The sequence below is a fragment of the Muscardinus avellanarius genome (assembly GCF_963383645.1).
Source record: "Muscardinus avellanarius genome assembly, chromosome: 11".
Taxonomy (NCBI): domain Eukaryota; kingdom Metazoa; phylum Chordata; class Mammalia; order Rodentia; family Gliridae; genus Muscardinus; species Muscardinus avellanarius.
Window position 1 is genome coordinate 27365595 of NC_137797.1, and position 19831 is coordinate 27385425.

At 42.1% G+C, this 19831-nt stretch overlaps 1 protein-coding gene across 1 annotated transcript in view; it reads left to right on the plus strand.

Annotated features, from left to right (window-relative positions):
- The window catches only part of FGD6 (FYVE, RhoGEF and PH domain containing 6), a gene marked incomplete at both ends in the record, with an annotated part of 122759 nt that overhangs the window by 65155 nt on the left and 37773 nt on the right, over window positions 1-19831 (plus strand). The window contains 3 exons of the mRNA XM_080704818.1: window positions 7987-8138; window positions 10886-11042; window positions 13814-13901. Coding sequence (XP_080560944.1) covers window positions 7987-8138; window positions 10886-11042; window positions 13814-13901 — 397 coding nt within the window. The remainder of the gene's footprint in view (window positions 1-7986; window positions 8139-10885; window positions 11043-13813; window positions 13902-19831) is intronic.

The window sequence follows — 19831 nt, forward strand, 5'->3', positions numbered from 1 at the left end:
TCATGTCTCAGCCTCCCAAATGCTGGGATTGCAAGTGTGCGCCACCACGCCCGGGCATTATTCCTTTGAATAAATATATTTGAAGCTAGGTATGGTAGAGCACTCTTTTATTTATTTATTTATTTATTTGGTGGTACTGGGGATGGAACCCAGGGGCTTTCTACCTCCGGGCTATACTCCCAGACCTATTTTATACTTCATTTGGAAACAGGGTCTCACTAAGTTGCTGAGAGCCTCACTAAGTAGCTGAGGCTGGCTTCGAACCTGTGCGATCCTCCTGTCTCCGCCTCCCAAGTGCGGGGATTATAAGTGTGCGCCACCACGCCTGGCAAGCTGTTTTTTATTTTAAAACAGGGTCTCACTAACTTGCAGAGGACCTCACTATAAATTGTTGAGGCTGACTGAAAACCTTCGATCCTCCTGTCTCAGCCTCCCAAATAACAGGATTACTGGCATGCACCATCATACCTTGCTCAAAAAAAAAAAAAAAAATGTTTAATCTGTTTCTACAAACTGCTAAGCCTAGAACCAGATTTCAAAGCTTGGCTCTGGCATTTAGTAGAGAGTGACTTATGACTGCTAGCTTATTTTCTTCATCTAGCATTCGGGAGGCTGAGACAGGAGCATCATGGTTTGCAGTCAGCCTCAGCTACTTAGTGAGGCCCTTTGCAACTCAGTGAGACCCTGTTTCAAAATAAAGAATAAAAAATTGGGCTGGGGTATAGCTCAGAGGTAGAATGCCCCTGGGTTTCATTCCCAGTATTGCAAAAAATAAAATAAAATAAAAATAACGACTATTTGAGAGGGTTGTTACGAGGATTAGTATTAATAATCTGTGTAACCAGTGACTGCAAGGTATGTAGGAAACATTAAATAAAAAGCCATGGATCTAATTGAAAGAGACGGGATGATGTAAGTGATCACATGACATCATTTAAGAGTCCTAAGTCCCTGGTCGCTTGGAAATAAACTTCTGAATCAGAAGATAAAGAGAAGGAAAGAAGCCATTTTTATTTCCAAATAGAGTTTTGCTAAGTTGTTGAGGCTAGCTTTAAACCTACAATCCTCCTGTTACAGATTTCCAAGGACTGAGATTAAAAGAGTGCTCTAGCCGGGCGTGGTGGCGCACGCTTGTCATCCCCGCGCTTGGGAGGCGGAGACAGGAGGATCGCGCAGGTTCGAAGCCAGCCGTGCTGGCGTAAGAGACCCTGTTCCCAAAAACAAAATAGGTCTGGGAGTGTAGCCCGGAGGTAGAAGGGTTTCCTGGAACTCCCAGTACCACCAATAAATAAATAAATAAATAAATAAATAAATAAAATAAAAATAGCCCGGGGGTATAGAGCAGAGGTAGAGTGCTCCTGGGTTCAATTCCCAGCACCACACATACACACAAAAAACCATGTTTCTTAAAATCATGACTATGCTATCTAGGATATAGTATATATTTGGGTATTTTAGCTTGCTTTCAGAATTCTTTCTGTTGCCCAGGAAACCAGAGAAATTCTAGGTCTTCATTTTCTACAGAGGAACATGAAAAGACACCTGGGTTATTTAGGATGTTCTGCGGTCGTTACTTACTAATGGTATTAAAGGGGACTGGAGACTTCAGATAAAGACTTGGCTTCAGCCATGGTTTATAGCGCTTTGCATCGATGCCTTTGTGCGACGTCACTCGCTAGGTTGTCTGCGCATTTAGGAACAGAGTAATAATTTCATTTGTAAAATATCTTCATCTTAAAAACAAAGTCAGATTGTTAAGGTGGGGACGGCCCCGTCCACTTCCACTGCATAGTTCCTCATTGATTTCTGCGTAGTCGTCGTAGCTCATGGGGCCTAACGGCCGCTTTCCTTTGGCTTGATAGGGGGTGGTTCTTACAGAGCTGAGCTCCCTGTCACCCATATGTCCTCGAGGTCTTTGTCATTCCCTGTTGTGATAGTGCTTAAGTCATGCCTGGATGTCAGGAATCCCACTCGGGGCAGCTGGTAATTAAGCCACACACTCCTTCCTGGCTCTGGAGACGTGATGCCCGGCCCCGTGCACGGCCATCGGCTTTGCACTTGCTCACCTCATTCAGTCTTGATCTCTTTTTGCGTGGGTTTTTGCAGAGGTCTTCCTCAAGTGACCAGAGCTGGCAAGGCGGGTATATGAATACTGTAGAGGAAGCACAGATCCATTTCAAGTTGCCCCGATTCCACTTTACATGTTTTAGGGGCATTAGTAAGATATACTGATGTGCTTCGGCATTCAGAGGCCCATTTCTCTCTCTTCAAATTTCAGCTTCAACAAGCATTTGATTAATGTGACCAGAAATCACGCCTAGGTGGTTCAGTTTTGCATACAGAGCCTTTGTTCGGTTTTATCTGAGGACTGAAGTGTATGTCGTTGATACAAATAACCTCTATAGCTGGCCTTTTTCACATGCTATCTTCCTAAGCCCTTTATCTTTTTATTTTAATTTATTTATTCTTTTGTATGTGGGAGAGGGAGGGGCACTAGGATTGAACTCAGGGGTGTTCTATCTCCAAACTCTCAGCCCTATTTTATTTTGAAACAGGGTCTAAGTTGTTGAGGCTGGCCTCACACCAGATATCCTCCTGCCTCAGCCTCCCAAGTACTGGTACTACAGGCCTCTGCCACCATGCCCAGCCATAAGCACTTTCTTGTGATTACTCAGCTTTTTTTAGAGTGAGAAAACAAACTCTGAATCTAATGTTTGAAGTTCTAGTCCTGCTGTCTTGCATCTTCACCGATTTAGTCAAGGAGGTATTGGTAAATTTAGATTCTTCTGTCCAAAATAACTTTGCCTCTGGCTCTTAATTGTCATCACACTTTCCCAAATTACCCTGGCTTTTAACATTTATAGAAAGGACAACAGACATATGTTGCAATCATCCTTTTTTATTTTAATATAAAAAGGATGTTACCTCCTTCCAGTGGCACCAGTTTGGGTAAAGGCTGAGGTTGGTGACAAGCTGAGAAGTTGAGGTTCTGCGTGGAGTCCTGGTGTGATGAGTTACATCTGCCCTGGGGTCTGAGTGCATTGCTTCCAGGGGACGGTGGCCCAGGAGGAAGGAACAGGACGGGGCCAGCCCTGCTCGGTGTGCTCACGGAGGCCTCAAATTGCAAGTGGAGCCCTTGGCATGAGTTGTGTTGGCCTGGAAGCAGGGGTGTCCTGCCTCTCATTTATTTATTTATTTATTTATTTATTTATTTATTTATTTATTTATGGTACTGGGACTTGAACCCAGGGGCATTCTACCTTTAGGCTACACCCCCAGACTTATTTAATTTTTTTTTTGGGTGGTACTGGGGTTCCTGGAAACCCTTCTACCTCCGGCCTACACTCCCAGACCTATTTTTATACCTTTTTTAAATTTGGAAACAGGGTCTCTTAAGCCAGCGCAGCTGGCTTTAAGCCTGCGCAATCCTCCTGTCTCTGCCTCCCTAGTGCAGGGATTATGAGTGTGCATCACCACGCCCGGCCCCAGACTTATTTTTTATTATTATTTACTTTCTGGGGTAGAACCCAGGGCATTCTACTTCTGAGCTTTACCTCCATATTATTTTATTCCTTTTATTTTGAAATAGGGTCTCAATATGTTGTGGGGGCATCTCTAAGTTGCTGATGCTGGCTGCGAACCTGCAATCTCCCCATCTTGAGTTTCCCAAGTACTGGGATGACAAGCAGGCACCACCACACCCCGACTAGGGGTGCCTTTTTCTATTTTCAAAAAGGCACCAATAAAAACCCAGTGAGGAAAAAAATATTCGATGGCATGGTAAAAGCTGAGCAAGGTGGCGCATGCTTGCAATCCCAGTACTTGGGAGGCTGAAACAGGTGAATTGCAGATTTGAGGACAGCCTCAGCAAGTAGTCAGACTCTCATCAACCTAGTAAGACCTTATTTCAAAATAAAAAGAAAATTGGGCTGGGGTGTAGTATGGAGGTATTATGCCTCTGAGTTCAGTCCCCACTAAGACACACACACACACACACACACACACGCGCGCGCGCGCACACACACACACACACACACACGAGCATGGTAAAGCTGCCTTTATTCAGTACCATTACTATAGGCAAAGGGAGCACTGCAATGGATTTTTGCACTGGCAGAAAGAAAAACTGGGCTCAACCCCAATCAGCTTGGGCAAGTGGGAATCATAGCCCAGCAGCAAAGTGAGAGCCAATGAGTGGAAAGTTACTGGCAGGAGACATCCGCAGTAAGGGGGATCCTAGCCGAGGCTGAGTTGCAGCATTCTTGCTGAAGATAGGCAAGGTGATTACCTATCGCCTCAGGGAAGGTGGAGGATGAGGACCAGGGTCAGAAACCCCGGGTGGAGGCTTTTACTGAAGCTGGATTTTATAAGAAGTACACAAACGGACTTTAGAAAAGGTCCAGGAGCCTGACTAGTTTAGTCAAGAATAGCCCCTTTGCTTAGAATACAACATAGCTTCCTGGTGGAGTGTGGTGGCACACACCTGTAATCCCAGTATTTCAAAGGCTGAGACAGAAGGATTGCCAGTTTGAGGCCAGTCTAGGCAATTTTATGAACTCTGTATGAAAATTTAAAAAAATAAAAATAAAAATAAAGGGCTAGGAATGTAGCTCAGTGATAGAACTCCCTTCCCCTTGGGTTCAACCCCGGTACCCCCCATCCCCCCCCACACAAACAAAATAACTCACAATATGTAACTTTCTGTTCTTAGAGATATATACTCTCTAAATCCCTATAATCTTTATTAAATGGTGTTCTTCTGCTCTTTTTTGTATGGTACAGGGATTTGAATTTAAGGTCATTCTACCTCTGAGCTACACCCCCAGACCTATTTTATTTTGTTGTGTGTGTGTGTGTGTGTGTGTGTGTGTGTGTGTAGTACTGGGAATTGAACCCAGAGGCATTCTACCTCTGAGCTACACCCCCAGCCCTATATTTTATTCTTTATTTTGGAACAGAGTCTCATTAAGTTGTGGAGGGCCTCACTAAGTAGCTGAGGCTGACGAACCTGCAATCCTCCAGTTTCAGCCTTCCAAGTACTGCGATTGCAAGCATGTACCATCATGCCCGGCGACTATCCTATCCTATTCTATTCTATTCTATTCTACTTGGTTTTATTTTATTTTTGCAGCACTGGGGATGGAACAAAGGGGCATTCTACCTCCAAGCTACACCCCCAGCCCTATTTTTTATTCTTTATTTTGAAACAGGTTCTCACTGAGTTACAAAGGGCCTCACTAAATAGCTGAGGCTGGCTGCAGACCACAGTCCTCTTGTCTCAGCCTCCCAAGTGCTGGGATTACAGGCATGTGCCACCACGCTCAGCTTTTCTATTTTTACATCATAAAAGAGTCTCACTAAGTTTCTGAGGCTGGCTTTGAACCTGTGTTCCTCCTGTCTCCACCTCCCAAATACTGGGATTATAAAAGTGCACCACCACTCCCAGCTCTTTGGCTCTCTTAAATATTCAATTTCAATCTTATCCTGACACATTACTCATAATTTTATAAACAGTATCATGGGACATCATTTCTTTCTCAGCTGCCTACAGACATCTATTAGTACTGGAGAAAGCAAAGTTCCATGACGAGGCCCTCCATTCAGAGGTGACCATCTTGCCGGTCAGCCTACTTTGGGTTTGGCTGGCCTCCGTTAAATATGTCTTAAGTAAACAAGTTTCCTTTTTGGCAAAGGTGGCAGACACACGGAATGCAGAGTCTGGTAGAAGCTGGGTCAGACTGGGTCCTTGAGTGACTTAGCAGCTCACATCTACTGCACTGTCGTGGCTGAGGAAATGACTTCCAACTGGGAAACAAGAGTTACCCCAAAACCAAGGGACAAATACAGTCATCACTTCTCCTCCTTGTTCTGCATAGGGAGAAACTCCTGCATCTAAATTATATTAATCACTAAGCTGGTGAAAGAAAAAGAAAATACTGGGGATGCTTAGCTTGTGCTCTGAATAAATTCACAGTTTGGGAAGCTGTTTGTATTCTACGCTTCTGCCTGAGAGCAGACACTCTACTAACTTGCAGAAGTGTTAAGTAGCTGCTCTGTTTTCTCTTAGTAAATGTGAGTGGTGATGGAAGCAAGCTGTCGGGAGGTGGAATTTGGCCAATATCCATTTGGTTTCTGGAAAGGCTTTGTGTGGCTTTTTGGATTGGAGCTGATGCAAATTATAAATTCTTGTTTTCTATTATACCAATTAGTTATACAAGTTCGTTCTTTAGTTATTGGTGTATTTAGTTTCTTTGAGCAAATATGACTATTAGGCCAATAAAGGCGATTCCAGTACTGAGTCCTAAGTGAAGGGTTATTAGCATTTGTTGAGCAGAAGAAGATATGGCTTACCTAAAATAGCCACACTTTGGAGGGCAGGGGTGTAGCTCAGTGGTAGAGTCTTTGCCTACCATGAACATAGATCCTGGGTTCAATCCTAGTACTACAAAAAGGAAAAGAAAAGCCGTATTTTAGATAATAAATATTTTCTTGTCGTGCGTGCGTGCGTGCGTGTGTGTGTGTGTACTGAGGGGTTGCATCCAGGTGCATTCTACACCTAAGCCATACCCCCAGCCCTTCTTTATTTTGACTTTTTCGAGCAGGGCCTCAGTAGGTTGCTGAGAATCTCCCTATTCCTGAGTCTGTCCTCCAACTTGTGATCTTCCTGTCTCAGCTTCCCAAGGACTGGAATTACAAGTTTGGTGGGCCACCATGCCCAGCATTGTACTTTTAGACTAGGCAGTTTTTGTTTTGTTCTTTGCTTTTGTTTTGTCCCGAAGAAGTTAGAGATGTTGGGGTCCTGCTGAAGGCTCTAGGAGAGGAAGCTCATCTTGTTGGTGGTGGTTTTTTGTTCTTGTTGTTGTTTTGCCCAGTGAATCCCTCAAGGGGAAACAGTTGGAAATAAAGATGAAGGAAGATAAAGCCTAGTGAAAGTCATTTTTCCCTGACTTTTTCTTTAGTCTTCTAAATTTCTCTTTCTTAGGACAGATACGTGTTTCGGAATCCTCTGGATTGCTGTACCGATTCCACTATTGTTTTACTTACATCTTGGGCCCACCCTCGAGAGACAACAAAATCTAGGCAAATACTTAATCAACTACCCCACCCTTTCCAAGTCTTGTGGAGCAAGCACTAGGGTGTGGTGATGGTGGTGACTTATATTAAAATATGTATAAATATTTCTTATAGGGAGCAGAGGATGAAAAATAATCCATGAAGTGAATTTTTAAAAAATTTGTGAAAAGTATAAATCCTAGTGAATTTATTGAGAGGTTGGCTAGAGGGAGGGAAGAAATTAAGGTCCAGAGCTATAACGTTTTATTGATTTTTGTGTGCCAGATGCATTGCAGAAAGCTTTATGGGCAATGTATAATTAAAGCCTCAAAACTGTTACACCTATTTAACAGTGAGTACAATTAGGTTGGCCCAGGGCCACCAGGCCTTCAGGAGCAAAGGCTCCCCAGATTCAGAGTATCAAGCAGGTGCCTCTGTCCCCATGCCTCACCTACAGTGCGCCAGTTGAGGGGAAATAATTGCTGAACATGGAAAGAGGGACGTCTAAATCCAGAATGAAATGAGTTAGGATCTCCCGGGAAGATCCATTTATTTGATCTCCATTTATTTGAAAAATAAATGGCCTGCGTTTATAGGACAGCACTGGAACACCTTGAAAGTCTAGAGCTGGGATACAATTTCCAAACATCTTTGTCTAATTGCTAAGGTTGGAGACCAAATCGGAAGGTTTATGAGAGGTACCATGGTCTGTTTGAAAATCAGATATCTACCCTAGCCCCTCTGTGAGTTTTCAGAAATCTCCTATCAGGTGAGTGGGGGAGGAGGAAGTAGGTACTTTCAATTTATAATTCTACATGGGAAGTACGGCTTTAAAGTTTATATAATTTAAGGGAACGGGGTGATTTGGGACCAAAGCTTTTTATCACATTGTATGTGTGTCTATCTTGTTTTTCCTCCTCTGGACTGTACTAGGATTTCCGGGATGCGGTAGCCCATGCTTCTAGGCAACTGGGGAAACCAGTGATTGAGGACCGGATCCTAAATCAGATCTTGTACTACCTGCCTCAGCTGTATGAGCTCAACCGAGATCTCCTGAAGGAACTGGAGGAAAGAATGTTAAACTGGTAAAAAAAAATAAAAATAAAAAATAAAGAAATAGACTGAGTTTCAGGCTTTCCCAAAGTTTACTATTTTATTTATTTATTTATTTATTTATTTATTTTGCGGGTCTGGGAATGTAACCCAGGGACATTTGACCTCCCAGCTACACCCCCTGCCCGATTTCTTTTTTATTCTTTATTTTGAAACCGGGTCTCACTGAGTTGCACAGGGCCTCACTAAGTAGCTGAGGCTGTCTGTGAACTGCGATCCTCCGGTCTCAGCCTCCTGAATGCTGGGATTACAAGTGTGTGCCACCATGCCTGGGTAGTTTTTAATTTTAGATGAAATCATAAGTGACCCACCTGTGACAGAGATGTATTGTTCTTATGGCGAATTGTCTTACTATATTGAATTTTCTTGGCAGTAACCTGAAAATGAGATTATTTGGGATAGCCAAATTAATAGCCTTGGCACACTGAGCTTAATACATAGCATGTAAAAAAATCTTTGCTAGTGCTTGCTCAGTAGCAATAAGGTCCTCACTTTACTTTCTACAGCTGACCTTTGCTAATTAAGATTAGTGTGTGTGCATGCATATTAGGGATTGAGCCCAGGGCCTTATACATACTAAACAGTATACTCTTCTACTGAGCTATAACCCCAGCATATCACCATCAAGATTTTTTTTGGTGGCACTGGGGTTGAAATCCTGGGGCATTTTACCTCTGAGCTATGCCCTCAGCCCTCTTCCTTCCTTCCTTCCTTCCTTCCTTCCTTCCTTCCTTCCTTCCTTCCTTCCTTTCTTTTTGTGGTACTTGGGGGTGGAACTCAGGGACTTTCTACTTCTGGGCTATACTCCCAGACCTATTTTATATTTTATATGGAAACAGGGTCTCACTAAGTTGCTGAGAGCCTCACTAAGTAGCTGAGGCTGGCTTCGAACCTGTACAATCCTCCTGTCTCAGCTTCCCAAGCATTGGAATTACAAGCGTGTGACACCACGCCCAGCACCTTATTTCATTTCTTATTTGGAAACGGTCTCACTGGGGTGATGAGAGTCTCACTATTTGCTGAGACTGTCCTTGAACTTATGCTCCTCCTGCCTCTTCCTGCCAAGTACTGGGATTACAGGCATGTGCTACCATGCATGGCTCTCCTATTTTTAGTTATTTTAAACAGGGTACCAAGTTTCTGAGGGTCTTGCTAAGTTGCTAAATCTGACCTCAAACCTGCAATCTTCCTTTCACAGCCTGCCAAGTACTAGGAATGGCGAGCACACTCCTGTTTTCTTCCTAAGTTTTCTTTATATATAACACAGGAAAATACTTCTGCCTGTTTTTGAAATATCTTGCCTTTGCATATTGGCAAAATATGCTATGCTAGATAAGCAGTTAATACTTGGCTATAGAGTAATTGTGAAATTAACACATTTAAGTACTAAGGAATAATTAAAAATAGCTTTTAAAGGTCATAATAGAAATAGCATAATTATAAAAATTATTCCATATACTTTGTCATTTTTCTCTTTATGAAAATATACCTTAGCAATTAATCTGCATTGGCTTTAAAATATATGCATATTTACACAGCTTTTTGAGGTTTGAGTACATTTTTTTACTTCTCTTACTGCATTTTTTGCTTGTACTAAGAGTTTTTTTAAGTTTACATCTGTAGATGTTCTGTGTTAAAATACTAAGCATTCCTAAGAACCAGACTAAATTGATGAAAGGAACAACTACAGCTACAATTAGGGAAAAAGTCTATTAATTACTGGCCTAAAATTCTTAAAGCCCTTGAATATTTTTATTAAAATATTTTTTCCTAGGGGTCTTTGAGTCAAAACATGCTCTTAGATTATAGCTCGGTGGTAGAGTACTTGTCTACCAGGTACAAGTCCCTGGGTTCTCTGTCCATCATCGCAAAAACAAAAACAAAACAAAGCAAAACAAAAAGGCCTAAAATAACATTTTCCCATTTGCTTTTAATAAGAATTGCTGAAGTATTTTGTTTTTATATTCAACAAAGTTTCTTGTATCCACTGTGTGCTAGTCAGTGCTCTAAGCATGCATAGCACATCACAGTTCCCAACATAGCCGAGGTGAAGCTGGGGATGCAGCCCAGTGGTAGAGTGCGTCTCCATCATGCCCGAGGCCCCAGGTGCCATCCCCTGCACCATGAGCGAAAGAAGACAAGGCTTTTGCTTTCATGGAACATGTCCACTATTGGAAATTATAATGGGGGAAGGATCAGATAAATAGACAAGAAAAATATCAGAAGCAATTTCTGATTTGTACCCCAAGGTAAGGAGTTTGTGTGTAGGGTTTCGTGCAGTGGTAGAACACTTGCCCAGCATGCACAAAGACACGGGTTCAATCCCCACTACTGCAAAAAATAAAATAATAATAATAATAATAATAATAATAATAAATAAAATAAAAAAGTTCATTATCCTAAGAGCAATAGAAGGCTATTAGAAGTTACAGGATACAGTGCACATATTTTAGACTCTGTGTTTGCACTGAAGAATGGGATTAAGAAGACAAGAAGAGAAGCAGAAAGAAACACCATTCAGAGAGCTGGCAGGGTTCAGGCAGGATTGGTAGTCGCAGAGGAATGCAGGATGAGTAGGTCTCTGGTGATATGTCTTATAAGAAGAGGGAAAAAAATGAGCTGATGCCTTAGATCTAGGACTTGGCTCGTCACTGGATCTATTTTGGACACATTAATAATGCTCCTCTGGTGTTTTTGTGTGTCTCTCTTCTATCCATAGGACAGACCAACAAAGAATTGCTGATATATTTGTAAAGAAGGGACCATATCTAAAAATGTATTCTACATATATCAAAGAATTTGATAAGAATATAGCTTTGCTGGATGAGCAATGCAAGAAAAACCCTGGTTTTGCTGCTGTTGTTAAAGAATTTGAGGTATTTGCCACCATCTAATGTTGAACTTTATTTTTTCCTTTTTATAAAGCTTTGATAATCATTTGCATTCATTGAAAACAAAACTTGCAAACAAAAATGCAATAATATAGAACCCCTAAACCGGGCGCAGTGGCGCATGCTTGTAATCCCCGCACTTGGGAGGCAGAGACAGGAGGATCGCGCAGGTTCGAAGCCAGCCGCACGTGCTGACTTAGGAGACCCTGTTTCGAAATAAAAATGTAAAAATAGGTAAAATAGGTCTGGGAGTGTAGCCCGGAGGTAGAAGGGCTTCCAGGAACCCCAGTACCACCAAAAAATAAATTAAAATAAAATAAAGTAGAACCCCTTCTACATCAAAGAAGGAGTCAATCAGATCAAATACTGAGCACTCAAAGATTGTGTAATTTTTAATTCTAAAAATCGATTATTGCACACTGGACGCTTTTGCCTTGGAAAAATAATAATAGCAATAAAATAGATGTCACACAAACTTGCTATGTTTGCCACTTTTAAAGCATACCCAGTGGTGTTAAACATGTCGATGTTATTGTACAGCTGCTCCTCCAGAACGCTTTTTATCTTGCTACTCTGAGGGATGATGAAACCTTGATGCCCCTTTCCCCTCCCTTAGCCCCAGGCAACCACCATTCTGCCTTCTGTCTCAATGAATTTGATTTTGCTAGGGAACTTTTTTTTTTCTTCTTCGTACTGGGGATTGAACCCAGGGGTGCTTACCTCAACACTAGATCCCAAGCTCTATTTTATTTTGAAAGAGGGTCTCACTAAGTTGCCAAAGGTCTTGTTAAATTCTTAAAGCTGCTCATTGACCTGCAATCCTCCCAAGTACTGGGATTATAGGCGTGCACCATCATGCCTGGCTGGAGGTATTTATTTTTAACTTAACCTTTCCTTCTATTCTTCTAACTAAACTACAGTGATGGGAGAAAAAATAGAATTTATGTTTTTCTTTAGATAAATAACACAATTTTAGTCTCAAAGTGAAGAAGAATTAATCATCTATTTATTGCCTGTGTCAGCTACAGCTTTGTGTTTTGACTCAGAGCTCTGTGGATACAAGCTTGATTTAATTAGGGATAAAATGATATAGTACACTTTAAAAATTAAATTCCACTCCACTGATTTGGGTTACTACATTTTAGTAATTACTTCTTTGTTTGAAACTAAAAAGGTAAGTGAATTTCAGTCACACAAAACTAGAGATAAAAGGATTCAAAAATATTGCAGTACTGATGATTTCTAACTTGTGCATCAGACAAATAATTGGACTTTAAAATCATTTGTATTCTTTTTTTTTCTTCTTTTCCTCTCCTCTGATGTCTTTATGCTATCAAAAAACAAAGTATGGTATAGTTATGGCAACCAAGGATTGGCTCAGGTTTTGGTTGATAGCCAATGAGTTGCTCTGTTACCCTGACAACAAAAGAAGACAGAGGTAGAAGTGGTCCATAGTGCATCTATGAAGGATGCTTGCATGCATGCTTTGTTGCGTGTGTGTGTGTGTGTGTGTGTGTGTGTGCGCGCGCGCGCGCACATGCAGTACTGGGGATTGAACCTGGAGGCATTCTACCTCTGAGCTGCACTCCAGCCCTTTTTGTTTTGTTTGTTTGTTTGGGTATTAGAGATTGAACTCAGGGGCATTCTACAGCCAGAATAGACCCTCAGCCCTATTTTTTTTTTTTTTTTTTGGCGGTACTGGGGATGGAACCCAGGGGCCTTCTACCTCCGGGCCACACTCCCAGACCTATTTTGTATTTTATTTGGAAACAGGGTCTCTTAAGCCAGCTGAGGCTGGCTTTGAACCTGTGCGATCCTTCTGTCTCAGACTCCCAAGCACGGGGATTACAAGAGTGCGCCACCACGCCCGGCTCACCCTATTTTATTTTTTAAACAGGCCCTCAGCAAGTTGTAGCGGGCCTTACTACGTTTCTGAGGGTCTCCCTAAATTGTTGAGGCTGGCTTGCACCTGTGATCCTCCTGTCTCAGTCTCTCAAGTGCTAGAATACAAGCATCATGCCCAGCTGAGCTTCTCCACTCAGTGCTTTTTGTTGTTATAAGTGTACTGGCCTCGGCCGGGCATGGTGGCGCACACTTATAATCCCTGCACTTGGGAGACTGAGACAAGAGGATTGCACAGGTTCGAAGCCAGCCTCAGCTACTTAGTGAGGCTTTCAGCAATATAGTGAGTCCCTGTTTCCAAATAAAATAGAAAATAGGTCTGGGAGTATAGCCCGGAGGTAGAAAGCCCCTGGGTACCACCCTTGGTACCACACACACACACACACACACACACACACACACACACACAAATAATAATAATAAGTATACTGGCCCCAAGGCTCTGATTATCGTTTTGAGTCTAGGCCCCAATAGTTTCATTTTGGGGGCCATTCATCTCCTTCTTGCTCCTGTGGGGTTTGTTATTACTGATACATTGGCAGATACCCCTCGATGTGGGAGCTCCCAAGTAGGAAACACAGGTGATCACCGCCACGCTGTGAGGGGCTGTGAACAGGTGTCCCTGGGAGCGGGTGGTTAGGGATCTCCTGCAGGAGAGCAGGGCCTTGATGGCGAATCTGGTCGTGGCTCCACTTGGGCATCATAGCTGGGCTGATGGCAGCACAGGGGAGCATCCCGGGAGTTCCTTCACAAAGTTGCTGGCTCCTCTAAGTGTGGCTTCCTGTGCACTGGAACCAGGGGCCGCCCCGCTTCTCAGCAGCCACTGTGTTGACTCTGGATCCTTTTCCTTTCAGATGAGCCCTCGCTGTGCTAATCTGGCCCTCAAGCACTACCTGCTCAAGCCGGTGCAGAGGATCCCCCAGTACAGGCTGCTGCTGACGGGTGAGCCTCCCCAGCACTCAGCAGCCCACCAGCCCTGACGAGGCGCTGCCTTCCTTGAGAACAGCTCTCTTTTTCTATCTCTCCAGTGACCGCTCTGCCTCATGCCTGGATTTATGGCATGTTTCTCTACTTCACACTGCATTTTCTGAGCCCTCCTGCTTTCAGGTCTTTGTTTAACCCTCCGTGCATTCCTACCCTGGGCGTTCATACATGTAACATGATCCTTTTGCCCTGAACATCTTTCACCATCCCAACCCCACAACACCCTTGCGTCATTCCTGCTTCGTATTATTAATCCCAAAAAGGTATTTTCCCATCTACTCAAGAATGAGGCTTGGAGGGCAACTCCCACATATTTGTAGAGCATGATCACCGTCCTGGTTACATTTCTCAGAGGATTGTTAACAGGGATTGATTGATATATGAGCTAAATTACATGGGCAGTGCTCAGAATAGTGTTTTGGCCATAGTAAGTTCAAAATATAAATATCTGCTGCTAATATTAGTAGCAGCAATATCATCATTCATCATTATTATTATTTGGTGTTTTGGTTATTGTTTGTATCTTTTGTAGAATTTCAGAACTTTCTGTTGAGTGTTCCACTGTAATAGTAAAGAGAAAGAAAGAGAAAAGAGAGAAAGAAAAAGAATGAAAGAGAAGCAAGGAAGCAAGGAATGAAAGGAGGAAGGGAGGGAGCCTGGTGTGGTGGTGCATGCCTGTAATCCCAGTACTTGGGAAGCTGAGACAGGAAGATCACAGGGTCAGAGCCAGCACTGGCAACTTAGCCAGGCCCTCAGCAACTTAGTGAGACCTTGTTTCAAAATAAAGAATAAAATAGGATTGGGAGTGCAGCTCAGTGGTAGAATACCTCTGGACTCAATCCCCACCACTACAAGAAAGAAAGGAAAGGGGAGAGGGAGGAAGGAAGAGAAGGAGAGAGGAAAGAACAGAACATAAAGGCTATGAGTTGAGTGGAGGCACATGCCATCATCGGGGATTTGTATCCATAGGATCTTCTTTTATTTTTATTTTTTGGTACTAGGGATGGAACCTAGGGGCAGGTCACCTTTGAGCTACACTCCTGGACCAGTTTTTTTTTTTTTTTTTAGTACAGGAGATGGAATCCAGAGGCATCCTACCTCCAAGCTACACCCTCAGCCCTATTTATTTATTTTTATTCTTTATTTTGAAACACAATCTCAGGGTCTCACTGAGTTGCAAAGGGCCTCACTAAGTAGCTGAGGCTGTCTGCGAACCGCGATTTTTCTGTCTGAGCTTCCTAAGTTTTGGTATTACAAGTGTGCACCTCCACGCCCAGTTTCTTATTTTTTAATTATTATTATTTTGTGTGTGTGTGTGTGTGTGTGTGTGTGTGTGTGTGTGTGTGTGGTACTGGGGTTCCTGGAAGCCCTTCTACCTCCGGGCTATACTCCCAGACCTAGTTTTATATTTTTATTTGGAAACAGTGTCTCTTAAAGCCAGTGCAGCTGGCTTCGAACCTGCGCGATCCTCCTATCTCTGCCTCCCAAGCGCGGGGATTACAAGCGTGTGCCACCATGTCCGGCATTTTTCAATTTTCAAAACAGGGTCTCACTAAGTTGCAGAGGGCCTCATTAAATTACTGAGGCTGGCTTTGAACCTGTGATTCTCTTGTCTCAGCCTCTCAAGGATTAGGATTACAGATAGATGCCACTATGCCTGGCTCTACTGGCTTTATTGATCCTCACTGTAGCTATACAAATACCACAGTATTTTCATAGATAAAAGGCTTATAGAGATTAAGTGGTTTGGCATCACAAAAAAAAGCTAATATACAGTCTCAGTACAAAGTGCACTAACCAATACATAAACAATTTTCTGGGAATATTTGCTGAAATGTATTGAATGTGCAGTAACTTAATATACCTATATAATGTGCATTAAACATTGTATCAAAATGGACAAGAATATTGAAATGCCACCACAACTCTATGGTTCATTTGTACAATTTTGTGTAAATAGGTTTTGAGGCACTAGGTTCCAATTTGTGTCCTTAAAAAGGATGTGCAATTAGGGCATGGTGGTGCATGCCTGGAATCTCAGCAGGTGGGAGGCTGAAATATGGGGAGTCTCAGGTTCAGGGCCATCCTCAGCCATTTAGTAAGACACAGAAACTTACGAGAGACCGTGGTTCAAAATAAAGAAAATAGAAGCCAGATGTAGTGGTGCATGCTTGAAATCCCAGTATTGGGAGGCTGAGATAGAAGGGGTAGCAAGTTCGTGGCAGCCTCAGCAACTTAAGCCCTCCGCAACTTAGTGAAACCCTGTTTCAAAATTATAAAAAAAGGAAGAAATCAGGCTGATGTTGTAGCTCAGAGGTAGACCACCCCTGGGTACAGTCTCTAGTACCAAAGAAAAAGAAGTGATGTGTATGCTTTCCTTTGCAATCACTTTATCTGATACCAAGAGCCGTAAAGGAGGTCATAGGTGAAAGAGGATGAGAAAGTCTTGCCTTTTTGCCCCAGGACGGGCCACCCCAGGTGTGTCAGTGCTTAATTTGAGTTCCTAACTGTGACTCAGGCACTAGATTTCTCGCTGCAATGACACAAAGCAAATTAGATAATTTGAGGATATCCTGCCCTTCTTGTCCTTTTCCTCTGCTTTTGGCAGAAGGAATTACTGACGCGCATGTTGTATTTGCTACGTAGACCCAGCTCTCTATCATAGGCCAGCTTTTGAATAGCACAGGCTATTTGCACAGCTATCCGATGTGTTTACTGGCAAAACCCAGTGATGGTTTCAAATGTAAGAGGGAAGAATTGGGATTCTGAAAACCTAATGCAAAAATTGTTTTTCCCATACTGGCTGCTCTGCCTAGTTTCGAAGCGACCTGCATTTTAATTTAGGTTCCGTGTTAAGTTTGTTGTTTGCTTTTTATTTTCCATGTCCACTTGGATCCTAGGGATTGAACCAGGGCAGTCTACTTCTGAGCTAAACCCAGCCCTGTTTATATTTATTGATTTATTTACTTATTTTTAGAAATAGGGTTTCCCTACGGCTGGCCTTGGTTTTTTTTTTTGTTTGTTTGTTTTTGTTTTGTTTTGTTTTGCTTTTTGGTAGTATTGTGGACTGAACCCAAGGCATTCTTTCCCCAAGCTATACCCGCAGACCTTTTTTAAGTTTTTTGTTTAGAAACATAGTCTTGCTGTGTTGCTGAGTCTCTTTGCTACTTTGCTGAGGCTGTCCTCTAACCTGTGATCCTCCTGTCTCAGGCTCCCAAGTACTGGGATCACATGCATGTACCACCATGCCTGGCTTAAAAGCGAGTTTCAAAAATTCTTTTTCTTATTTTTTTGGCAGTACTGAGGATGGAACCCAGAGGCATTCTACCTCCAGGCTATATCTCCAGCCCTATATTTTTTATTCTTTATTTTGAAACAGGGTCTCACTGAGTTGCAGAGGGCCTCATAAGTAGCTGAGGCTGTCCATGAATCACAATCCTCCTGTCTCAGCCTCCCAAATGCTCGGATTACAAGTGTGTACCACCATGCCGCAACAGTTTTAAATAATAGTAATAATAATAATAATAATAATAATAATAATGATGATGATGATGATTATAATGATAATAATACCACCAGGATCTTGTGAGCTTGAACTTATTTTTAGTTTTGATCTGCCTCTTTTTTAATCTTAAACCAGTTTTTCTTTCTTTCTTTTTTTTTTTGCAGTACTGGAGATAGAACCTCTGAACTATACCCCTAGCCCAATTTTTTATTCTTTATTTTGAAACAGAGTCTCGCTAAGTTGCAGAGCGCCTCACTAAGCAGTTGAGGCTGGCCACAAACCTGTGATCCTCCTGTCTCACTCAGCCTCCCTAGTACTGGGACTACAAGCGTGCACCACCATGCCTGGCTTCCCCCACTTCTTAAAGTGGAAACTTTTATCCTTATTTAAATGATGCGCAGCATTCTGTAAATACAGCAACTCTTAGGAATTGCAGATTCATTGAGCGGCAAAGATGATGAGTGGCTTATCTGAGGTCACAAAGCAGGGACTAAAACTAGAGAAATGAATTAGGCTGTATTCTGTGCCCTGCACCTTTTTTGTGTCTGACCTCCAAGTCAGACCTGAAGTCTTCTATTATCTTGGAAGCCGTCAAATTCCATCCCATTGTTTTGCAGTGGTTTTTTAATGGACAGTTTTCGTTTCTCTAGGGTCTTCTACTCAGGTTATCACATCCTTTACTGTAGTAATAAAACTTCCAACCAGCCGGATGTAGTAGATTCCACGCCTGTAATCCCAGTACTTGGGAGGCTGACACAGGCTCAAAGATAGCCTCAGCAATGTAGTGAGACTCTCAGTAACCTAAGGAGACCCTGTTTCCAAATGAAAAAATAAAAAAGGGCAGAGAGGAGCTTGGAGATAGAATGCCCCTAGGTTCAATCCCTCATACCACAAAATAGAAACAAACAAAAACTTCCAACTAAAATCCCTGTTAGATAGGGTTTGGCTCAGTGGTAGAGCACTTGCCTAGCACACACAAGGCCATGAGTTTGATCCCCAGCACCCTTGAATAAATAAATAAATGAATGAATGAATTCTTGGTAGATTTTTTTTTTAAGGTCAACTCAAAATAGGGTCTAAGATACAGTTTTGTTGTTTTGTGTGTATGGTACTGGGAATCAAACCCAAGGGCATTCTACCTCAAAGCTATGCCCCTAGCCCTATTTTATTTTTATTTTGAAACAGGGTCTTTCTAGGTTAATGAGAGTTTCACTATTTACTAAGGCTGACCTTGAACCTGCAGTCCTCCTGTCTCAGTCTCCCAAGTATGGAGATTACAAACATGTACCACCATGCCCAGCTAAGATACAGTTTTGCAATAAAATGTTTAAGGAAAAATAAAGTAAGTCATTTATTTAAGTCTAACAGCTTATAACTTTTATACTGGAAGTTGAAAAGAATGGAAATCATGAAGCAGCTGGGAGGAAGAAAATAGATAAACACTGCCCGCGGAGCAGCATTAACTTACAGCCCTCGCGTAGTTCCTTCTTTCTCTTATCTTTAGGGCAAGAGTCGTGTGCCAGGATGCCCAGCGCCCATAGATTCTTTTAGATTTTTTCCTCTACCTGTGTTAAATGTGGTATATTTTTTTCTCAGTTAAATTTTTTTTCTCCTTTTATAATTTTTTTCTCTTTCCTTTGTGGAAAGTTATTGCACTGGTATTGAAACAAATTGTACCAGAGAGGATCATAGTGGAGAAAATGTAATGAAAAATATGTAATTTAAAAATTCCTCTGAAATATCTTTTCCACTTGTATATTTAGGGGAAAAATACCTCATCCTTTGAACTTTGATTCAGTGAGGATCAGGTAGTTTCTTTGATCTTGTTCAAAATATTTATGTTATGTTAAAAGTTTCTTTAACAATATATTATTATTACTTTTTCCTGTCGTTTTTGCCTTTCATCTGGGATGGAATTAACTCCCTCGAGGTTTTAGAAATCCAGGATTTCCCATGTTGGTAGCAATATGGGCTATTAAAAACATCTGTTACAGTGTTCTGAATCTGTAAATGTGATCCATGAAAAGGCTAATGAGCAGATTCAAACAAATTAATGGATTCCACTTAAAAATACTGAAAAATTAAACATCTGCTTATCAATTCTTTGTTTTAAAATCTAGGGCTAATTGTGTACATCAAAAGTCAGTCTATGCTGGGCGTGGTGGCGCACGCTTGTAATCCCTGCGCTTGGGAGGCTGAGACAGGAGAATCACACAGGTTGGAAGCCAGCCTCAGCTACTTAGTGAGGCTCTCAGCAACTTAGTGAGACCCGGTTTCCAAATAAATAGAAAAAAAGGTCTGAGAGGATAGCCGAGAGGTAGAAAGCCTCTGGGTTCCACCCCTAGTGCTACACAAACACAAAAAAGTCAGTCTAACACTGTCT